The sequence below is a fragment of the Salarias fasciatus genome, chromosome 17 (assembly GCF_902148845.1).
Source record: "Salarias fasciatus chromosome 17, fSalaFa1.1, whole genome shotgun sequence".
Taxonomy (NCBI): Eukaryota; Metazoa; Chordata; class Actinopteri; order Blenniiformes; family Blenniidae; genus Salarias; species Salarias fasciatus.
This window is the reverse complement of record NC_043761.1, coordinates 10283372-10302301: the sequence shown is the minus strand read 5'-3', so window position 1 is coordinate 10302301 and position 18930 is coordinate 10283372. Positions and strand designations below refer to the sequence as shown.

General features: G+C 43.3%; 4 protein-coding genes across 4 annotated transcripts; 2 read left to right on the top strand and 2 right to left on the bottom strand.

The window, feature by feature from the left end:
• The first annotated feature begins 2349 nt into the window (after window positions 1-2349).
• avpr2l (arginine vasopressin receptor 2, like) lies at window positions 2350-6192 on the top strand. Its single transcript, XM_030113706.1, has 2 exons — window positions 2350-3294; window positions 3394-6192. Exons 1-2 carry the CDS (start codon window positions 2478-2480, stop codon window positions 3471-3473), a joined length of 897 nt encoding a protein of 298 aa, XP_029969566.1. The 5' UTR covers window positions 2350-2477; the 3' UTR covers window positions 3474-6192.
• Window positions 6193-6562: 370 nt separating this feature from the next.
• Window positions 6563-8550, bottom strand: LOC115404395 (THAP domain-containing protein 5). Its single transcript, XM_030113705.1, has 3 exons — window positions 8367-8550; window positions 7785-7971; window positions 6563-7597 (listed from the first exon to the last, which is right to left on the bottom strand). The coding sequence occupies exons 1-3, from the start codon at window positions 8450-8452 to the stop codon at window positions 6863-6865; spliced, it is 1008 nt and encodes a 335-aa protein (XP_029969565.1). The 5' UTR covers window positions 8453-8550; the 3' UTR covers window positions 6563-6862.
• A 543-nt stretch (window positions 8551-9093) lies between these two features.
• Window positions 9094-11235, top strand: LOC115404558 (dnaJ homolog subfamily B member 9-like). Its single transcript, XM_030113949.1, has 3 exons — window positions 9094-9175; window positions 9450-9700; window positions 10399-11235. The coding sequence occupies exons 2-3, from the start codon at window positions 9484-9486 to the stop codon at window positions 10878-10880; spliced, it is 699 nt and encodes a 232-aa protein (XP_029969809.1). The 5' UTR covers window positions 9094-9175; window positions 9450-9483; the 3' UTR covers window positions 10881-11235.
• A 2331-nt stretch (window positions 11236-13566) lies between these two features.
• Window positions 13567-18648, bottom strand: akr1b1.2 (aldo-keto reductase family 1, member B1 (aldose reductase), tandem duplicate 2). Its single transcript, XM_030113687.1, has 10 exons — window positions 18487-18648; window positions 16646-16813; window positions 16432-16548; window positions 16269-16346; window positions 15689-15811; window positions 15090-15196; window positions 14772-14853; window positions 14606-14689; window positions 14445-14527; window positions 13567-13939 (listed from the first exon to the last, which is right to left on the bottom strand). The coding sequence occupies exons 1-10, from the start codon at window positions 18550-18552 to the stop codon at window positions 13897-13899; spliced, it is 951 nt and encodes a 316-aa protein (XP_029969547.1). The 5' UTR covers window positions 18553-18648; the 3' UTR covers window positions 13567-13896.
• Window positions 18649-18930: the final 282 nt, after the last annotated feature.

Below are 18930 nucleotides of genomic sequence, written 5' to 3'. Positions count from 1 at the left end.
ACTTATGTGGGCTTGATTGCCATTGTATTTAAGATTCTCTGAGAGCATAAAGGTCATTTTCACAATAATGGCTGAGGACTAATACGTCAGCTGGTCATGATAATAGTTCCTCCAGCACAGACAGATCCAGGCAGAAGACTATCTTGGGAAAGGTTAATACATGCGGAGCTGCTTTCTCAACAGGACCTTGTTCACCCTGTGACAGCTGAAACAGATATGTGGAGAACATTTTACCTGGAAAATTACCTCTTTATCAATACAGGGATGACTTGACACAAAAATATATACCTTTGAGAAAACTGGATTTTTTTTTTCTTGAAGAGTGGGAACTCAGGATGTCGTAAAAAGTACCAAGAGGTGGGATGAGTGGACAATGTCACTGACTCACTTCTCAAAGAAGAAACCTATTACTGATGATGTTAGTGCATATTACTCTAATTATACATCTCACTAGCCTGTTTAGAACTGTAATGGTTGAATGGATGGACAGTCATAATGACGGCCTGTCTCCTTTATGTTATTCTGCTGCGGCAGAGCTCAAAATGTCAGCAATATCTTTCACATTAAATGTAAGTCCTCATGATCAAAAACTAGGGTGGTTAGAACGTGCAGTGTGCACATTGAAGAAGACAGATTGGTCAGTTAATTCCTGTGCTCACATGCAGTTCAAACTGATTTTTAGATGGATAACCTTATCTTAAAGTACATACAGTTATGCTCTCCTCCCTGCCTCAGTTAGAAATAATAAATAAATTAGTAACACCTGACTTCAGTATAGAACAATAGTTTACTTACTGTGACTTAGATCTCTAAAACTGGCTCCACATTTTAAATGTCAAAGCTTTTATGAAAACAGAAAAGTCAAGTAGAACTACAGTCTAGTTCAACTCGAATGCCACTGCTGTGTAATTTTCCCCATCAGCTCCGTACTCCCTCACTCAGCCTTTCTTTCAAAGCTCTCCTTCACAAGACCTGCCAGAGCTCTGAGACAGCCATACAGCTGGAATCAATTACCGTGAACACATGCATTTGCATCTATTGTAAGCTGAAAGTGGACTGAAACTTTGAAGACAATAAACAGATACCTCACACATTATAGACATACTCTGAGTGCTGGGTTCAATGTGGCAGAGACAGACCACAACAAGTAGTGATTAAAGGCGCTTATAGCATCAATTCCCTCCATCTTTGAGTCTGAAATATTGTAAGAAAGAAGTTTTCTCCAACACAACTTTTCCCAAATGTTCTTACATTCCAGCTGGGGGCCCAAGTCGCAGATGAATTTAGATTGTGAGGGTATTTTCTTTCAAGTGATGCTGAAGTTGGGATGGTTTCAATTAGAGGATCTGGAGGCATTAGGGCCACTCGTGGAACAGTAACTCCACACTTCATGCATGTGCACTGTAAAAGTGTCTCACAGTTAGCTATGTTAAAGTATTTGAGTTTTCAGGTATGAGCAGGATGTCAGAGCATGTGACATACTGTTACAAAAATTAAACCACACACAAAATTAAAGGATTTAAGTGTAGTAGATTTGTTCTATTGTGAAAAATGTTTTCTGGCAACAAATCATTATCTGATATGATTTTTTTCCCCGTTTTAAATCACTTAACAATTTCATTGTATCCGCTGTTTTACTGAGACAATAAAGACTTTCATAATCATGAATTGTGACTCATTTGTTAAAACTACAACAAAAAAAACAACTGTCAATTTCAAACAGTTTTTCTTTGCTGCTGAATCTTTTAGATGTTGAAATAATCTTCCAGACATAACTTTTAGAATACTTTCATTTTCCCTGAATGTGATTTTATCTTTTAGGAGCTTCAGTTGTTGAATAAATAAATTTTATTTGAGGGACCACATCTGAGTTAAGTCGATCTTGAGTGAATAACCAGTGACTGGGCCACAAATAACTTCTGCATAAGCTCAAGTTCTTCCTTTATTTTGGTGCATCATAGTGAAAAATACAGTAAAATGTCAAATAAACAAACAATACCTTCATCTCTGAGTCCTGTGTTGTCTTTCAATAATCTCATTTAATGAATGAATTGAATTTAACTGAATAATGATGGATACTCTAAATATTTGGTAAAACAGTGAGATCCTCAAAGAAGAACAACTGTAATGTGTATCTGGATGTATTTCAGAGTAAACATGAAGCAACAGTTTCAAATGTGCCAAAATGACTTTGAGTGTGTCTTTTTCATTTTTGGTAAATTATCTTTATTTTTTTTTCTTAATCTGTATTTTGTAAAGGAATAAACCCATCTGAAGAACCGTGACGCACGCTTCCAGTCCCCATGAGGTGATTTGACCCACCCCCTCTCTTCGCCGCAACTTGCAGACTTTCTACCGATCCAGAGGCGCGCAGGATGAGTGAAATGCCCAGAGAATTGTTGGTCAAACGTATCGATCTCCCCCGGTGGTTTCACTGAGCTCTGGATTGACCGGTGCCACGGGGATTCGACGCTCCAATGGATCCAGAAAGCTCCGCGGACGCGGCGGAGGAGGACGCGGAGCCGCACGAGCGCTTCGCGCTCGTCAGAGCTGGAGTTTTGGGGGTGATCTTCCTGCTGGCGACGTGCGGCAATTTCTTCTTCCTTGGCACACTTTGGAAGAAAAGAAAGAGGAACACGAGGACCCAGCTGTTCCTCCTGCACCTGTGCCTGGCCGACCTGGTGGTCGCGTTTTTCCAAGTGCTCCCGCAGTTCTCCATGGAAATTACGCACAGGTTTCGAGGGACGGACTTTCTGTGCCGCTCCGTAAAATACTTGCAGGTGGTCGGGATGTTCGCCTCGGCTTACATGATGGTTGCCATGACCATAGATCGGTACCACGCCGTGTGCATGCCCATGGTTTCCTTCCTCAAAGGCTCCTTCAGGAGGTATCTCTCCATCGGCGCAGCGTGGCTGATCTCGCTCGCCTTCAGCTCTCCGCAGCTTTTCATCTTCTCCCTCCAGGAGGTGGAGGGGAACCAGCACGACTGCTGGGCCACGTTCATTGAGCCGTGGGGGAGCCGCGTCTACATCAGCTGGATCACTCTGTCGGTGTTCGCGCTGCCCGCAGTCATCCTGCTGTACTGCCAGATGAGGATATGCACCACAATTTACTTCAACATGAAGAGGAAGGCCATCCAGCCGAGGCGCACGGGCACGAGGGGGGTCTCCAACGCAATGCTCAAGACTGTCAAAATGACCTTTGTGATCATCATGACATACACGGTGTGCTGGAGCCCCTTCTTTGTGGTGCAGCTGTGGTCCGCATGGAGCCCCTCCAGTGCTCCGACTAAAGGTTGGTTTCAGAAATCCAGGATGATTTTCAACTTTCTCTCCACTTTTAGCTCTTGGCTTTCAAGATTAATCACACGTGTCTCATTTCTCTCTTCCTCAGGACTTGTGTTTTCCATCATCATGCTGCTGGCCAGTCTGAACAGTTGCACCAACCCTTGGATTTATCTCTATTACACCTAGAAATCCGGATCTCCACGATCCCAACCCCCTCTGGCTCCTGTATTTCCATATTTAGCGGTGGTTTATGAATGTTTTGTATGAAGACGAAGGTCGTGAGCTGAGTCTGCTCATTTATTTATGGTGAATGCTTTTAGTTCATCGAGAAATGAGAGACAATGATGCTCTTGAAGTGACGGAACTGAGCTTGAACAAGGCCCTTAACCTTGACATTGTATAAGGAAGAACTTCAAGCATAAAACTTCAAACATGCAGTTCTTATGATCTAATAGAGCGACCCCAGAAAGAACTCACTTTCTATCAATAAATAAGTTTACTACCAAATATGCAGGATAGCTGGATGACGCATAAACAAAAGCAAAGTGGGAATAATCCGAACAGACTGAGGCACATGTCACATCTCGCCAGCGTAAGTTATTGTAAAAATGATCGGGGGCAAGCGTTTGAGATGAGCTGCATTCTCACTCCGGTCACACAAATCCTACCTAGACCTCATTCTCACCTTCATCGCTCTGCTTTACAGCTCTCTTTTATAGTAATGCTGTGATTCTGCTTGCTTTAAGTATTCTTGATGTTGAAAATAATAAATGATTTACTGCAAAAAGAAAGAAAAAAGCATGCTGTATTTAAAAAAAAAACATCCTTCACATATAAATTCTGTAGTTTTGATTAATTTCTATATTTACCCTCATTTTTTCCTAAATAACTGAAATGACGTTCAAAGGCCGGCACATCAAAAGCAGGAAAGCACAGCATGAGTCTGGTGACAGTGCTGATCTGCTGAGCCACACTGCAGCCTGATTGGTTTAATTCCATTCTCCCAGCTAATTTCGAGAACCCGCTCTCCCAGTCCAGATCCGCCGCCGCTCTCAGCCGTCATCTCCAAACCTCCTCATCTGATTCGACATCCTCAAGCAGCATGGAAATTGCATGTCTCAAGTCCGCTCACATCCCCAATTAATCGCGGGAACATTAATTCAAGATCCAATTTGACATTTCACTCACAGGTTCCCGAACGCAGGTGGTATACAAGTGCATCAAATTAATATCGCCGCATCCCTGACACCGGGAGAATTCCCATCATGTAAACCTCATGAATATAACATGAACCTCTGGGCATTAAATCCATAATCATATGCCTGATTAAGCCCAGTAGGCTCCGATTCCTGTTTTAGCCAATGACACGCCGGTTTGGATGTCTACATGCGGTGTTGCTCTCGGTTCTATTTTCAGCACAGGTGTGGGTCGCTGGCGAAGTGTTGTCGTACAGTGACAGCCCTCTGGACACTGTTTCACAGATGATCTGGCTGAGCCAGACGCCCTCTGGCAAATTTTCGTCTGGAAATCAGTTTGAAATGAGATTAGGTACCTCATGCGGTCAAAATTCCCCCGACTCGGAGCCCAAGGGGTGCCAAAGTAGGCGATAAATCCTGCCGCCCCTCTTCATGTTCCCTGCAATTGTAATATTTAAATCAATCACCGCAAGCACAGACTGAAAACACAATCCACTCGTCTTGCTTTCAGAAATACAAAAGCAATCATGTATCTTCAGATGAAACCATTGCACAATCGGCAAGTGTCTCGAGTGTCGTTCATATTTGGAATGAGGGTCACAGCAGCCGTCCGTCTTCCGTCAGGAGACATTTATTGCAGATTTACGAAGTCACAGAATCACATGAAATGTTTTGTCTGCCCCCTCCGTGTTGCAGCATGCTCTTTATGTCTCAGGGGCGGCTTCTCCTCTCACATTCCTCGACTTATCGCTTCATCCGCCGGCCTGATCCCCACACGGCTGACCGCACAGGTCAAGCCTGCTTCCTGGTCTCCCAGGATCTGCGCTGCTTTACGGGACGTTTGGTTATCTGATTGTGCGTTCTCCCTGTAAGTGGATGCCTGGAATGTAAACCGTCCTTCAAACGTAGCGAACAATTAGACGTAAATCGGTGCCACCGTTCAAAAGGAAAGACATCCACCAGCTGTAAACAAGGTTTTTAAATAACTCAGACATGATTCACTGATAACCTTTAAAATGTCCCAATTTTCAGTCTTTAAAAAAAAATTAATAAATAAATGACCTTGTTAGTGGCAGTGAGTCACACAAGAACCATATTTGCACTTAAAATAAAGTCTGAAAAAGCAAAGACTCAACATCCAACAGGAAACCAAGCAACTGTAACAAAGGCACCAGGGAGGAAAGTGCAGGCCATTAAATTGCACAAAGGGACAAAAAAAACAAAAAAAACAAAACGTAAGAACCGGAAAAGAGCCTGAAGGCTTAAACTTACAATATGTGCATTCGTACACAAGTTTAGACAACGAGGCCATGTATGTATAAATCACATTCAAAGTGCTGTAATTGTAAAACAATAATAAATGAATGTCTTGGTAACTTCTCTTCTTAACCACACTGTTGATTTGTAGGAAGGTTGCAGAACTTCCAGCTGCTCTTTAATGGATTTCAGGCTGTCTGAGACACTTCTGAAAATCATAAATCCCAGACTGATTTTTTTCAAGGCCAGGACTCTGCAGGGGTCCTGCCATCGGCTGAAGAAGTGATTTTGCTCTTTCTGCCAGTGAACACAGCTCCGACTTTCTGTATCTTGGAGGTCACGCTGGAGTCCGAATTTAAAACAAGACAATCACTCCGGCCACACTGAGCCCCCATGTGGACAAAGGCGGACAGTCAAAAGTGGACTCTGTTGAATTATATTAAAAATGAATCACTTCACAACGTCCTGTTTCTGTCTCTATATTAATGTGACTCTTTGAGAAGAAGTCAAGTCGTAGAATTTTTATTCTTTCTTTACATTCCAAACAAACTCTGACCTGTTTGACTGGAAATAATCCAATCTATGAATCAAAACTATGCATTAAGCAAGCTGATTATATAAACTGGACAGGGATGTTTAAACCGGACTCTGTGCATCACTGTGCTCCACGGTTCATTACCGTCTACTGCCCGCTGCTGCAAACCCTTCCTCTCTGTCCGTAAACAATCTCACTGGCAGCTCTGTGTTTATGAATCTATTCTCGGGCTGCTTCCTTCATATTTGACCACATAGTTGATCAAGTCAAGAAATCACTTTGGACTACGCTTCCAGGATTTTTTTTTTTTTTTTTTTTTTTTATCTGTTCCCAGAGTCAGAGCCGAACTGGGGAAGACGGCCTTTAAATATGCCGTCCCCTCCTGGCGGAATAGTCTCCAAATGGACTAGTCACTGTCGGGGAATTTGAATCTCTTCAGGGATACTTTTGGTCACTGCGACTGTTTGAATTCCTGAGTGCCCTTCATTTTATCCCAAGCCGTTGTCTCCAGAACCGCTTGTTTTCCAGAACACACTCTTTGAACCAATTACAACTCCAATATATGCACATCCACTTCCACAGCAAAATCAGATCATCACAGATGATATAAAGTCTTCTAAAACTTTCTGTTTCTCTTTGAAAACAGCTCCGTCTCTCTTCAGGAGGGTTATCTCGTTCTCCAGTTCACGGATTTTGGCCACGGTCGTCTCCTCCCTGTGATCCAGTTCCAGGATCTTTGCATGCAAACTCAGGATTTTCTTCCAAAGCTGATCTTTGTTGGTGTCCGGTCGGCAATACGAATGCTCATACAGAGAAATATGCTCTCCATCAACAGGCCCTCTCTCCTCCAAAAAACACTCTGTAGGTTTGTCCTTGATCGTTTCTATGGGAACAAAGCTAAACGCATGGCCCAGAGCTGCTTGGAGGCTGGGCACATCTACGGCTCCTCCATCAGAGAAAGGGCCCAGAGGCTCGCAGCACAACACAGTCACAGTGGAGTCAGCTCGGGCCTCACAACCCGCTTCACTGCAAGGAGGCAGAGCGAGGCAGGACGCCGTCGGGAGCCCGCTTTCTCCTGCTATCTCACAAGCAGCAGTCTGCATCTCCGAGTGACTTGACAGGCATGAAGTGACCGTGTCTGACAACAGAGGAAGCTCCAATATCACTTCAGTGAGTTCAGCAATGGGCCCGTCTGCTGTCGTTGACTGGAGATTTTTGGGTGCGCTGCTCAAAATACACCCTGTAGTGTCCGGCTCGGAGTCTGGGGAGCTGGCTTTGCCCTTGGGGCTCCTTTGAATTGTGGTCACTTTTTTCTCTCCATCCTGAGACAAAATAAAAACAAAAACCAATACTAACCAAACAGCATCTTAATAATGGAAATGTTTGTAACTACAAACAAAATGAAACAACACTTTTTAAAAAAAAAAACACATACTCAGGTCTAAAAGCTTCATGTTTAAATGTTATTCAGCATCAGGCCATTCGGTGTGTTGACAGAATTATACCTACATTCTCAGCAGAGGGGAAAAGAGTGGGAATGGATGTGTTCTTCAGGTAGCGGATGCCCCATCGGACGTCGAAGCAGTCCTCTGTAAAATGCTCGCTGCACAGATACTGATGTCGACTTGGGGTCCAGTCCTCCCGCTTCATGTTGTCCACCCATTTCTGAAGCCGGGCCTTGTCTTGCAGAGGAAACCTTGGAGAAACAGAAAGAGACAAGTGAAATTACTCTCATGTTTCGGAAAAGGAGTTACAGTGTATACAAATAAAGTCATCATGGGGTTGATATTTGTCTTTTGTAACTGATGTGTTTTACACACAGTGCTTTGGGCTGCTCTACTTATTTCTGGTGTATTTTAAAGAGGAAGACAATTTCTAGTGAAAACTCACGTTCAATTCTGCAATAAAGAACTACAATAGTAGAGACAATTCACCACAAACGAAATATTTTACACTGGTTCCATGGAACATAATAGGGATCAAACACCTGTCTTTAACTCTCTGCATCTTTATTCTTAACACATCGTTTAGGGGGAAAAAAAACAACTCCGTCCAGATGAAAAACAACAGTCCATAAAACAGTCAACATACGGATAGAAGCTAATTCTTCTGTTGTCGTGTCTTGACGCTGCTCCCCCGCGGTTTCTGCACACTTTCACAGCACAGTACCGCGGCATGTCTGTAACTGGCTACATGAATGCGGGTTTGCAGAGAAAGGCTTCTAAATAAACACTCCTTCCACTCAAAAACCACAAGGCAGCTTGCAAGTAGCCATTTCCGGATTGTAGCGGAAGTGACGTTTCGGTTATACGTAAACCAAAAAAGTCAGTCACATCGTAAATTTTTATATTTGGCCTTTAGCTTTGTTAAGGTTTGTTTATTCTTCATTTTTAATTTATTTTTTCTTCTCCAGACTTTATACTGCATTTTATATTTTATACTACTGAGATGACTGATTTTAAGTTCAATATTCAGTAACATCGCAACGAAATTAAGTCTATAAACGTCCTTGTTTGTTACTGTGAGGTATGAATGTATAAAGATCGTAAACACAGCAAATTAAAGTAAAATGTTGGGAAAATATGCAAAGTCACATCCTTTCATCGATTTGTATGAGAAATTGCGAGATAAAGCGAAAACGGAAATAGAAAGATTGTATATATCTTGCTTTGCTTCTGTACTCTTTACCGGCTAGTGTCCACTCTCCACGTGCGCACTATGTGGGCCAATCACAGCGCCGTGAGTCATTGTGTGAGAAAATGGACCAATGGCGTTGCGAGTCGTGGTGTTCGGCTCAGGAATGCGGCTCGTCAACAACAGAGAGCTTCAGTTCGCATCAGCTGGAGCTGCTGGCGGCTGTGAGGAGGAGTGACCCCGGCTGCCTGGCACCTCATCTTCAGGTAAACCCCCGCCAACGGTGGAATTTGTTTCGGTGTTTTCTGTCTCGGTTGCTTAGTGGAACGCGCGGAGCTTTCCGAGTGCTCAGTTCATCAGTTTTTACAGTGAAACGGTGAGCGGTCGGTTATGTGGCGAAACAAGCTAGCAAAGTAACCTCAGTGTGTTCATAACGCGTTAGCTTCGGTTTGTTTTAGGGAATAATGCTGGATTTGTGAGAGGGGCTTTTAATTCTTTACGTGGTTGTGGGAACAAATCGTCAAACTGTTTGCTTCACAGCTCAAAGGGACTCAAACCAGCAGCAGCAGCAGCCATGGCCACAGCTCAGTCGGTGCTGCTCCTCGCAGTCAATATTCTGCTCATCTCCGAGTTCATCCTGGCCAAGAGGGACTACTACGAGATTCTGGGAGTTTCCAGAGATGCCACCGAGAGGCAGATCAAGAAGGCCTTCCACAAGCTGGCCCTGAAGTACCACCCCGACAGAAACAAGGCCCCAGACGCCGAGGCCAAGTTCAGGGAAATGGCAGAGGGTAAGTCAGTCACTGGGTCATCCTGCCACAAAAGACACGCCTGCCATTGTTTACAAACATGTTTTATGTCCAAAAATTAATTTGGAATGAGATTGTTGTCATAGAAAAGGCATGCTGTCAGATGAAAGTAGTTATGTTGTGAAGGACACACCCTGCTTCTCTGCCTCTGTGAGGTAACATGATTGTGTTTTCTGATAACAGCTCAGTTACCTGGATGGTGGAATAACATGATCATAATCCACTTTAATCTCACCTCAACATGAGGCAGAGTATTATGTCATAGCTAAGTTTTATATACTTATAAACTGAACAATCAACAGATGTTTTACATTCTTTTTCGCACAGTTTAGTTGAATAATTTGTATCTTGGCTCCAGATTAGAAAACAACATTTTTGGCATCTTGTAGATTTATTTAAGCAGTTATCTTTATGTACAAGTTGAAAACTGGTTCTCACATTTCATGACTTCTTCAGAAATGATTAAATCTTCCAAAGCTGCGTCATCATTATATAAGTCAGTTTTAAAGCAGTTTGCGTTTTAATTTTCAGCTAAAGCCAGAGGTTTAGTGAGACTTGGATTCTGTATAATTACTATGAATTACTTTACTGTTGTGATAACGACATATGAATATTTGTGAAACGATCTGACTTGATCATACTTCTAAAACATTTACGCGAGGCGTGTTTTTCTGCCGCAGCTTATGAGACGTTATCGGACGACAAGAGGAGGAAAGAGTACGACCAGTTTGGCCATACTGCATCCTCAGAAGGCGCTTACGGAGGAGGAGGCGGCGGCAACTACAACTTCAACCAGCACTACCAGTCCTTCAACTTCGACGACATCTTCAAGGACTTCGACCCTTTCGGGCAGCAGCATCGACACCAGCACCACTTCCACTCCAACTTCCACTCCCACAATCAGGCCCACCAGAAGAGGCACTTTGAGAGCCACTTCCAGGCTCACCGGGACGCCACCAACGCGCACAAACGGCGGTCCCAGCAGGGGGCCTTCGGCGCGGGACTCTTCGACGACATGTTTGAGGACTTGGAGAAGATGTTCTCCTTCAACTCGCACGGCTCCAGGACTGACGGCACTTTTCAGCGCACGGGGAAGCAGCACTGCAGGACAGTGACTCAGCGGAGGGGGAACATGGTGACCACCTTCACCGACTGCTCCTGAGGGGGGCGAAGGGGGCGTGGCTCGGCGGGACACTGCAGAGTTTGGAAATGACAGTTAATTTATCACCTGGTGGAATAGAGAATAGTTTTGTGTGGCTTTTGTAAATGTCTGTATGTGACTTTCTATATGAACAAATATCCAAGCTGGCCTGAATTCCGGCTGCTTCCAAGCAATAATCCATTTATTTTATTTCTCATAGTCTTAGAATAAGTTGGATGATCCTTCAGATACCTCCCCAGTAGTTTTCCCTCCAGGTTCCAGTATTCTTACTTGTGCTCACTTTTTTTTTTTTTTTTAAATGGTACAATCTGTTAAACTCAGGTATGGTAAAAAGTTAAGAGTATAAATTAAAAAAGAAAACAGTCTTATTAATAGGATTAATTTGAGACAGCTGTTGTGACAAGAAATCTCAATTCTCCACCTTTTCACAACCGACTCTTCTCTTTCCAAAGTGAAGCTCTTCCTAATACGAGACCAAGAATCTGAGAACTGGTTTTTTGCACATTTCATTTTGGTTAAACGTTAAGTTGCACATCTGGAATAGAATTTCTGCGAACATAGAAATCATAGGATCAAATCTAAAACTGCAGATGCTTCACACCCATACAACCTGCGCAGGCTGGCCATTATCAACTGTTACCTCGTTTTCGCTCCTTCATCTACCTTCAATCAGTCGGGATGGGAAACGGACCTCGGCCTCGTGACATTCCGGCGGGCGGGGCCTCGGGGGGGCGGGGGATCTGTTCGATCGCGGCGAAACCCTGGGCTCACCTGCCGGAGAAGCTGAGGAGGCCGAGACGTTTCCGGCGCTGATCGTAAACGTGCAATATCTAGCACCTTCTGCTCTTCATGTTGCCTATCTTCAGAGACAGTGCTGCATAAATGTCATTGTCTGATGTCTGCACTTTGTGTGAGAGTGTGTGTGTGTGTGTGTGTGTGTGTGAGATTGTGTGTGCACAAGCTCGCTTTGAGAGCGCTGAATGTTGATTGGTTGCGTAATGTTTGGAAAATGAATAAAGTGAAAAAAGCAAACAAGACTATTGGATTGTCAGCTGGTACTTTTTTATATTCCTGATACCGTTTGGTGAGTGAGAGAGCTCAGACTATTTAATCTTAAATACTGCAGAAATTAAACATTTGTACTAAAAAGCTTTTTGTTACAGCACAGTATCATTGAAATTGGCTTTATTGTAATAATTTTCAATAGCAGTCACACTGTGCCAACTTTACAGGTTATTATTGCACTGGGCTGCAGGCAGCCTCTGAAGTGCGTTTTACAGCTGTGGTGTAATACAGAGTGAGGAAATGGCAAGAGTTAATCAGTAAATTTGACAACTGCTACAACTGAAGAAACATTAACTGGAAACAAAAATGGCATCGCTCCTGCGTGGTGCTCCTGAACACACCAAAACCTCCGCTCCAGATCTGATCCAGAAAGCACAGATCATGTTAATGGTGAGTTTCTACAGACTTCTAGAAAGTTCCAGTTCATCCTAACCTCCACAAGAGGGCGTATTTTCCTCACATACAGACTGAAAACTCATCCAGATGAAGGAAGGAAACAAACTGTATTCAAAAGACAGCAGGTTTAAAAAGAAAATACTGTTCCAAGGCTATTTGAATGGTGTAACACTATGCAAATAAACTCACACACACACTGCAATTCAGATGTGTGTTTAGGGACAATAATCTGTTTAGTTTTGCAGTCAGTAGTCAGTTTTTAATTACAAACCAATTTTTTGCCTTTCACATCCCCTGACATTGCAGTGAGTGAATTAAAGTGTCATTTTAAAACGATTTGCGGATACAATTGAATTTAATGAAACCTTCTGTGTTGTGATTCGTCATCCTTTCTCTTGCAGAGAATCCTCCAATTTCCGATAAACACAAGACCTCAACAAAAGATTACATGATACGTGTCACATGATTATACATATTTTTTTGCACATATTAGTACATTGATTTTACTAACAGAGCCAATGATGAGTTATTTAATGCCTGAAATATCAGGCATTAAAGCCGATCTCCTCCATCCTCAACTGACACTTAAAGGTTTTACTGTCCGAAAGCTGCCATTGTTTTCTTGTCGACGCAAATCTTCCAGCCAAACAGGCCGTCTCTTGTTGCTACAGTTACTCCATAAACACATAACAGAGAGTCTGAACGGCCTTACGAAGCTCCGGATCCATAAACACAACATAAATCAAGGCTTGGATAAATAAACCAAAACAAGAGAATGCTGAGAATGAGCATTACCTTCACTTTTGAATTTGAACAGTAATTTAATTTGGTGGAAACTGGACAGGCGATGCAGAACATGCACAGCTTACATCTGCAAGTGACAAGTTTGTGTGCAGTTTGCATGTCGCCGAGTCCAAAACACGCCATTTAAAGTTATCAACTTCTCAACTCAATAACACACATATGCACTGAAAAATACTGAATTGGATGTATTATTTGTTTTTGTGGAGCAACATTATCCTTAACATCCATGCAAACATTTGTCAACAAATTTTGATTAAAAACCAGTAAAAATTATGAGATTTTGCATTTCACAGCTTTAAAACTAAAATCGCTTTCCTCAATATTCATTTTTACATGTTTGCACGTGTGAACTGAAGTCAATTTGGAAATGAAAGACAAAATACATTCCAGACAAATCTGCTCCAGGTAAGAAGTTTTTTCCTTCCACAGGATTTTATTGCAAAGCTTTACAAAAACAGCAGATACAGGAAGTGAAAGCGGCGATCCCGTAACATGAGGATTCCACGTGTTCGTCACCCGCGGGCCGATGTGTATGTAGCATGTTCTCACAAGGAAAAAGTAACTTTTCACCATCAAATATAGGAATCTTCAGTAACGACTTCAAAACTCAAGGGTCTCAGTAATAAGGTTCGTAACACTGATTTCTCTGGAGGGAATCAAATCTTCAGGTAAATAGAAAACTGCAGATGTGAAGCGGCGCCGTGAACTAACAGTCTAATCAGCCGTGGACCTGTGGTGGATCCTGCTCGCTTCAGAATTCAGCGTTGAAGGGATAGTCCTTGTGCTTTATGCCCCTGTGGAGAGACGGAGCGTGAAATCAAACAGAGGGATCGGCTGGATTTAAGGAACTGATCCAGTTCTACTGAGGCAGGGTAAATCGCACCGTCTGTGGTTAAAATACGTTGTATTCTTACATCTGACCAAACAATGTGCTGCTGAGGCTGCAGCATTCAGTAACGATTTGGCCCTCGGACAGAAGCAGTGGACTGACCCCGGCTGTGGAGCTCGGCGGTCACACTAACTTTAGCTTGGCGGTCACAGAAAAGTGAATCTGATCTGGAGCTGGCCGGAAAGCTCTGGGTCCCGATTTGGATGAGGCTGTACAGTGGATGAGTCAGCACAGACCTCCTCCACATGTTCCGATACTAAAACCGCATCAGAAATGTTTTAATTCTATTCTTTTGTTGCAACCTCCCAATTTAATCACGTTTTTATTTTACCTTTAACAGGATTCTGATAAATCCTGCTGAAACCGTTTGAATAATAAAAGACATCCTCTGCACCGTGATGCGTTCTTACCACTGCATCGGACAGAATCTATAGCCGCGGTCAAACGCCTTGATGGAGTTCATCTCCTCCTCGGTCAGCTGAAAGTCAAACACCTGCACAGATTCAGGACAAACCAGTGAGCGAGGCGGGCGCTCGGTGGGAGAAAGATAAAACAAAGGTGTGTTGGTTACCTGGAAGTTCTCCTGGATGCGCTGAGGCGTGATCGACTTGGGGATGGCGATCACGTTCCTCTGGACGTGGAAACGGATCAGGACCTGCCGCAGAAGGAGGGAAAACAAACATTTAATCATCACCGACACCTCCTGACAGTCTCGGTTCTATCGACTGTAGCTGTACCTGTGCAGGAGTTTTCTTGTGCTTGCTCGCGATGTCGCTGATGACTTTTTCCTCCAGCAGAGTGGGATCGCCAGGCTTCGCCCTGCAGTGACATAATATGTATATATACGCTTTCTTATCTGTATCCAACAACACACAGATTTCAACAGGATGCATAACAAAGTACACACAAAGAGGAACAACAGTCACAAGATGAACCTACAAGAAGTCACATGTCTGGCAGTGTGGGATCCACAATGAACAAAACAAAAGAAAAAAAAAAGAAGCTGGAGTTTCATTTCAAAGCTGCACGGCAGAGACTGAGCCGTTCAGACTGACCAGGGTCTGTCCGGGGAGCCCAGCGGGCTGTAGGCCGTCACCGTGATGCCCTGAGAGTTACAGTACTCGATCAGCTTCTCCTGGACCAGGTACGGGTGGCACTCAACCTGAGAACAGCAAACACAGTGAGCCAGTCCCTGAAGTCAGACACTTCCTGTCAGGAGACACTTCGATGCAATCAGGATCTTCAGAAGTCAAAAACAGAAACTTTTAGGCTCCAGTCTTACAGAGCTTGTGCTTATTTTGCATCACTGATTCCAATCCAATTCTAAGTGTCTCCGATGACAAAAGACAGAAAGACAATTGTCCTTGAATCTAATTTAAAACATGACAAAGAGAAGCTGGACAATAAGGTCACCGCAGCTAACTGGCCTCGCCTGAAGGGAAAACAGCTGCGGCTCACGATGCATTAACAACATTACTTCCTGGGCCTGATCGCAGACGGATAACACCATTACAGCCTCTTGCCCTTTCCGACTCTCCAGTCTGCAAAGTATTCGCCTTGTTGCTGCTCAGCAGTCTTGAATATCAGCAGCAGGTTGAAGGTTATCTACACAAGTATGTATGAAGCCGGCCGGATGGACCGGTCTGCTGTGTACCTGGTTGTTGACGGGTTTGTGTTTGAGGCCCGGCTTGTTGAGGATGGCCTCAATTTGAGACTTGTTGAAGTTGGAGACGCCGATAGCTTTGACCAACCCGGCGTCCACCAGCTCCTCCATCCCCTGAGAGGAGAGGACAGACAGGAAACAGGTCGACCGTGACGGGACAGTTTTAAGTAGTGCTGGTTGCAGGCGTTACGTAACTCTTTCCAAACCGGTGCTGCAGGCGAAGCAGACACCGGCGAGACCAGACAAGTTCAATGAAAAGCTCTGGGTTGGTTTAGCTCAATGCATGACTGGAAAACAAGTAAAACATTGATTATCGACCAACAAAAAGCTTATTTTTACTACATATTTCTGTGTAGAGCTTGCATGTTGTCCCTGTGTGGGAGAGCACTCTTTCTTCCTATCATCTGGATAATGTGTGTTTCAAGGCGACTCCAGGAGCAAATAATAAAAATTATTTAAAACACAAAGTTAATATCTGAAATAAATGTGACGTCAGCTGATGGAAAAAGAGCTGTAACTCTTCATTTATCTCGTGAGATGAAGAAGTGCTGCACCTCGTGCAAAAACGTACCTCCCACGTCTCCAGGAAGTGAGAATCATCACAGATGGTCTCTCCAGCAGCGTCCAGAGGAAACAGGTCGTCTCCATTCTGGAACATAAAACCAGCAGTAAAAGTCCTGAGTACTTTATCCTCGTTATTTTGGTGTACGATTTCAAAATAAGAGCGTCCTGACCTTGAAACCCATGGGCCAGTGCACCAAGTAGAGGTCCAGGTAGTCCAGTTCCAGGTCTTTCAGAGTCTTCTCACAGGCTCCCCTCACTTTGGACTTCTCGTGGAAAGTACACCACAGCTGGGAGAAGAGGGGAAAAAAAAAAAAAAAACACTTAAAAAGGGCGACTCTGTTGTTTATATCAAGGTGAAAATATACTTAGTCATTGAAAACCTACCTTGCTCACAATGAAGAGCTCCTCTCTCTTCACCACGCCGGCGCTGATCATTGCCTTCACGCCTTCGCCCACCTCGTGCTCATTCTCGTAGACCAAGGCTCCGTCGATGTGTCTGTAACCGGCTGTGATGGCGACTTTCACAGCCTCGGCGACCTTACCGGGCGGAGACTGAAAGATAGGGACTCACTTCAGAAACATAATCTAATCTGTGTTTATGGGGACATTATCAATGCACACTCAAATCTATGTGCAAAGCCACAGTTTCATGGTGGCGATCGTCTATTTGGCTGCTCCGGATGAAACCAAATCACTGTAACTTCGTCCTTTGCAAGGTCTTGACACTGATCAATCTAAAATTCCACTCTCCTCTTCATTGACCTTTATACAGCTTGTGTTTGAATTACTTTTCTGAATAGGTTCACATAAATAAAGAGAGACTGATTACGAGACACAATCATGAGCTGGCATTTGTCATCAGGGCATTTGAACGGTATGACAGCCAATGAAAAGCAAAGCAAACATGTCTTATATGAAGTTGTGTAACTGCCACTGAGAGGGATCATTGTTAAATGAGGGATCGGTCCATTATCAGGTCAACAAGTGCCGTAAATTTAGAGCTGAGACCTTTTAGACGTCACACAAAACTGACCAAACAAGAACACCATTCGCTGATGCTGAGTCAATTCAGCTGCAAGTCACTGCAGCCCGGCTGCGTTTAACAGCCGATGCTCTTCCTCCTCAAACACACTCCAAGTCAATGATTAACTTGTATCACCAGAGAGAATGATAGGAAAACCGATCAATTGTTTTTTCAATTGCATGCAATAAATACATCACTTTCACATATCGTTTATCATATATGAAAATATAATAGATTTGCAATCATATAATTTTTTTCAATTGAAAATTCAATCAAAGCTCTTTAGCACAGGAAAGAATAACAAGGAGAATATGCACTATTTCAAAAATGAATCATCACTTCTTTTAGATGCTGTAAAAAAAACATTATTTTATATCTTATGTCATCTATGTTCTTGTCTGAATCAAATGCGAATTTGAGAGGTTTCCAAAAACAACATCTTGTTTGAATTCACATCTTAACCATTGCCCAGACCTTTCTGGGATTGAGGTTTAAATTAGTCTATTCGGTTATGAAATGATTTTAATAAGAAAACCAAAAACGACATTTAATTTGCAGTGAAAAATATAAACATTTTAATCTAAATCCAAAAAAGAGTCAAAGAAAAAGGTCTTGAATCTCAATGAAACATTACTTTTGTCGACGATGGGGTATTTTAATACACCCGATGGGATAATCTAAAAAGAGGAACACAAATACAGTAAATTACTTGAATTGTTTTGACATTAGTTTGGGCTTTCATGTGCATTTATATATGCCCATTATAAGCGGCATGAAGTCAACATTTCTTTGGTGGAAATATGATAAAATAATACAGCTTTAGTAGTGAGGAATAAGCCAGTATTTCCTCTGTGTGAAGTGAATGAAGAGCGGCTGTTGCGGGGAGGTGACTCCGGGACAGCTCGGCTTCGCTCCGATACACTGATGCGTAACTTGATCCTGTCGCTTTGCGCATTTATGCTTCTATAAAAAACATGCATCTCGCTGGCGTCATGGAGGATAAACATCCAAATGGCTGTCTATAACGAACAATACACATCCGATCTGCTCATTTATGCTGACATGTCGGAAGGTGTTTACAGAAAGCAGGAGTTTTCGAGTCTCGTGCTCCGCTGGCAGCTACGTCCTGCTAGCTTACGTAACGCGCCTGTTAAATGACCGCGCCTGCAAAAAGGAGCGAATAAATTAAGAATGACTGCACCTTCCAGGTCCCCAGGCCGACCAGGGGCATCTGTGCCCCAGTGCTGAGCTTCACGGAGGTCGACATAGTTGCAGCGGAGGCAGACTGGTTGGAGGGACCGCGGACAGGCAGGAGAGCGGAGCGCGGAGCTCAGCGCAGCTTTAAGAGGATGGGATCCGCGATCGATTAGTGATGCCTTTGATGGGCCCACGTGGTCAGAAAGTTGGTTTATCTCATCATATTGAATAAAAACCACCCAGCATGGATGTTAGGCTGCATCGGGGTGAATTATACACATATTTAAACTGCGGTTTGATTCAGTCAAACCAATAGTTAAACACATTAAAATAAGAATAACATGCATATACGATTTCCCCAGGCTTCACTAAGCAATTAAAATTGCAAACACATCATTCTCTGTTTTTCAGTGTTATCAATGCCCTGCACATTAGTGTAGTGGTTAGC

Bases quoted from the DNA above. Each gene is read 5' to 3' on its own strand.
- avpr2l (XM_030113706.1), top strand. From the start codon at position 2,478: ATGGATCCAGAAAGCTCCGCGGACGCGGCGGAGGAGGACGCGGAGCCG. The intron at 3,295-3,393 runs GTTGGTTTCAGA...TCTCTTCCTCAG, and splicing joins CTCCAGTGCTCCGACTAAAG to GACTTGTGTTTTCCATCATC.
- LOC115404395 (XM_030113705.1), bottom strand. From the start codon at position 8,452: ATGCCGCGGTACTGTGCTGTGAAAGTGTGCAGAAACCGCGGGGGAGCA. The intron at 7,972-8,366 runs GTATGTTGACTG...TGTTTCTCCAAG, and splicing joins AGAAGAATTAGCTTCTATCC to GTTTCCTCTGCAAGACAAGG. The intron at 7,598-7,784 runs GTAGGTATAATT...ATTTTGTCTCAG, and splicing joins TTTTCCCCTCTGCTGAGAAT to GATGGAGAGAAAAAAGTGAC.
- akr1b1.2 (XM_030113687.1), bottom strand. From the start codon at position 18,552: ATGTCGACCTCCGTGAAGCTCAGCACTGGGGCACAGATGCCCCTGGTC. The intron at 16,814-18,486 runs GTGCAGTCATTC...CCTATCTTTCAG, and splicing joins TCGGCCTGGGGACCTGGAAG to TCTCCGCCCGGTAAGGTCGC. The intron at 14,690-14,771 runs GTACAGCTACAG...CTTCTGCGGCAG, and splicing joins ACAAGAAAACTCCTGCACAG to GTCCTGATCCGTTTCCACGT.
- LOC115404558 (XM_030113949.1), top strand. From the start codon at position 9,484: ATGGCCACAGCTCAGTCGGTGCTGCTCCTCGCAGTCAATATTCTGCTC. The intron at 9,701-10,398 runs GTAAGTCAGTCA...TTTCTGCCGCAG, and splicing joins GTTCAGGGAAATGGCAGAGG to CTTATGAGACGTTATCGGAC.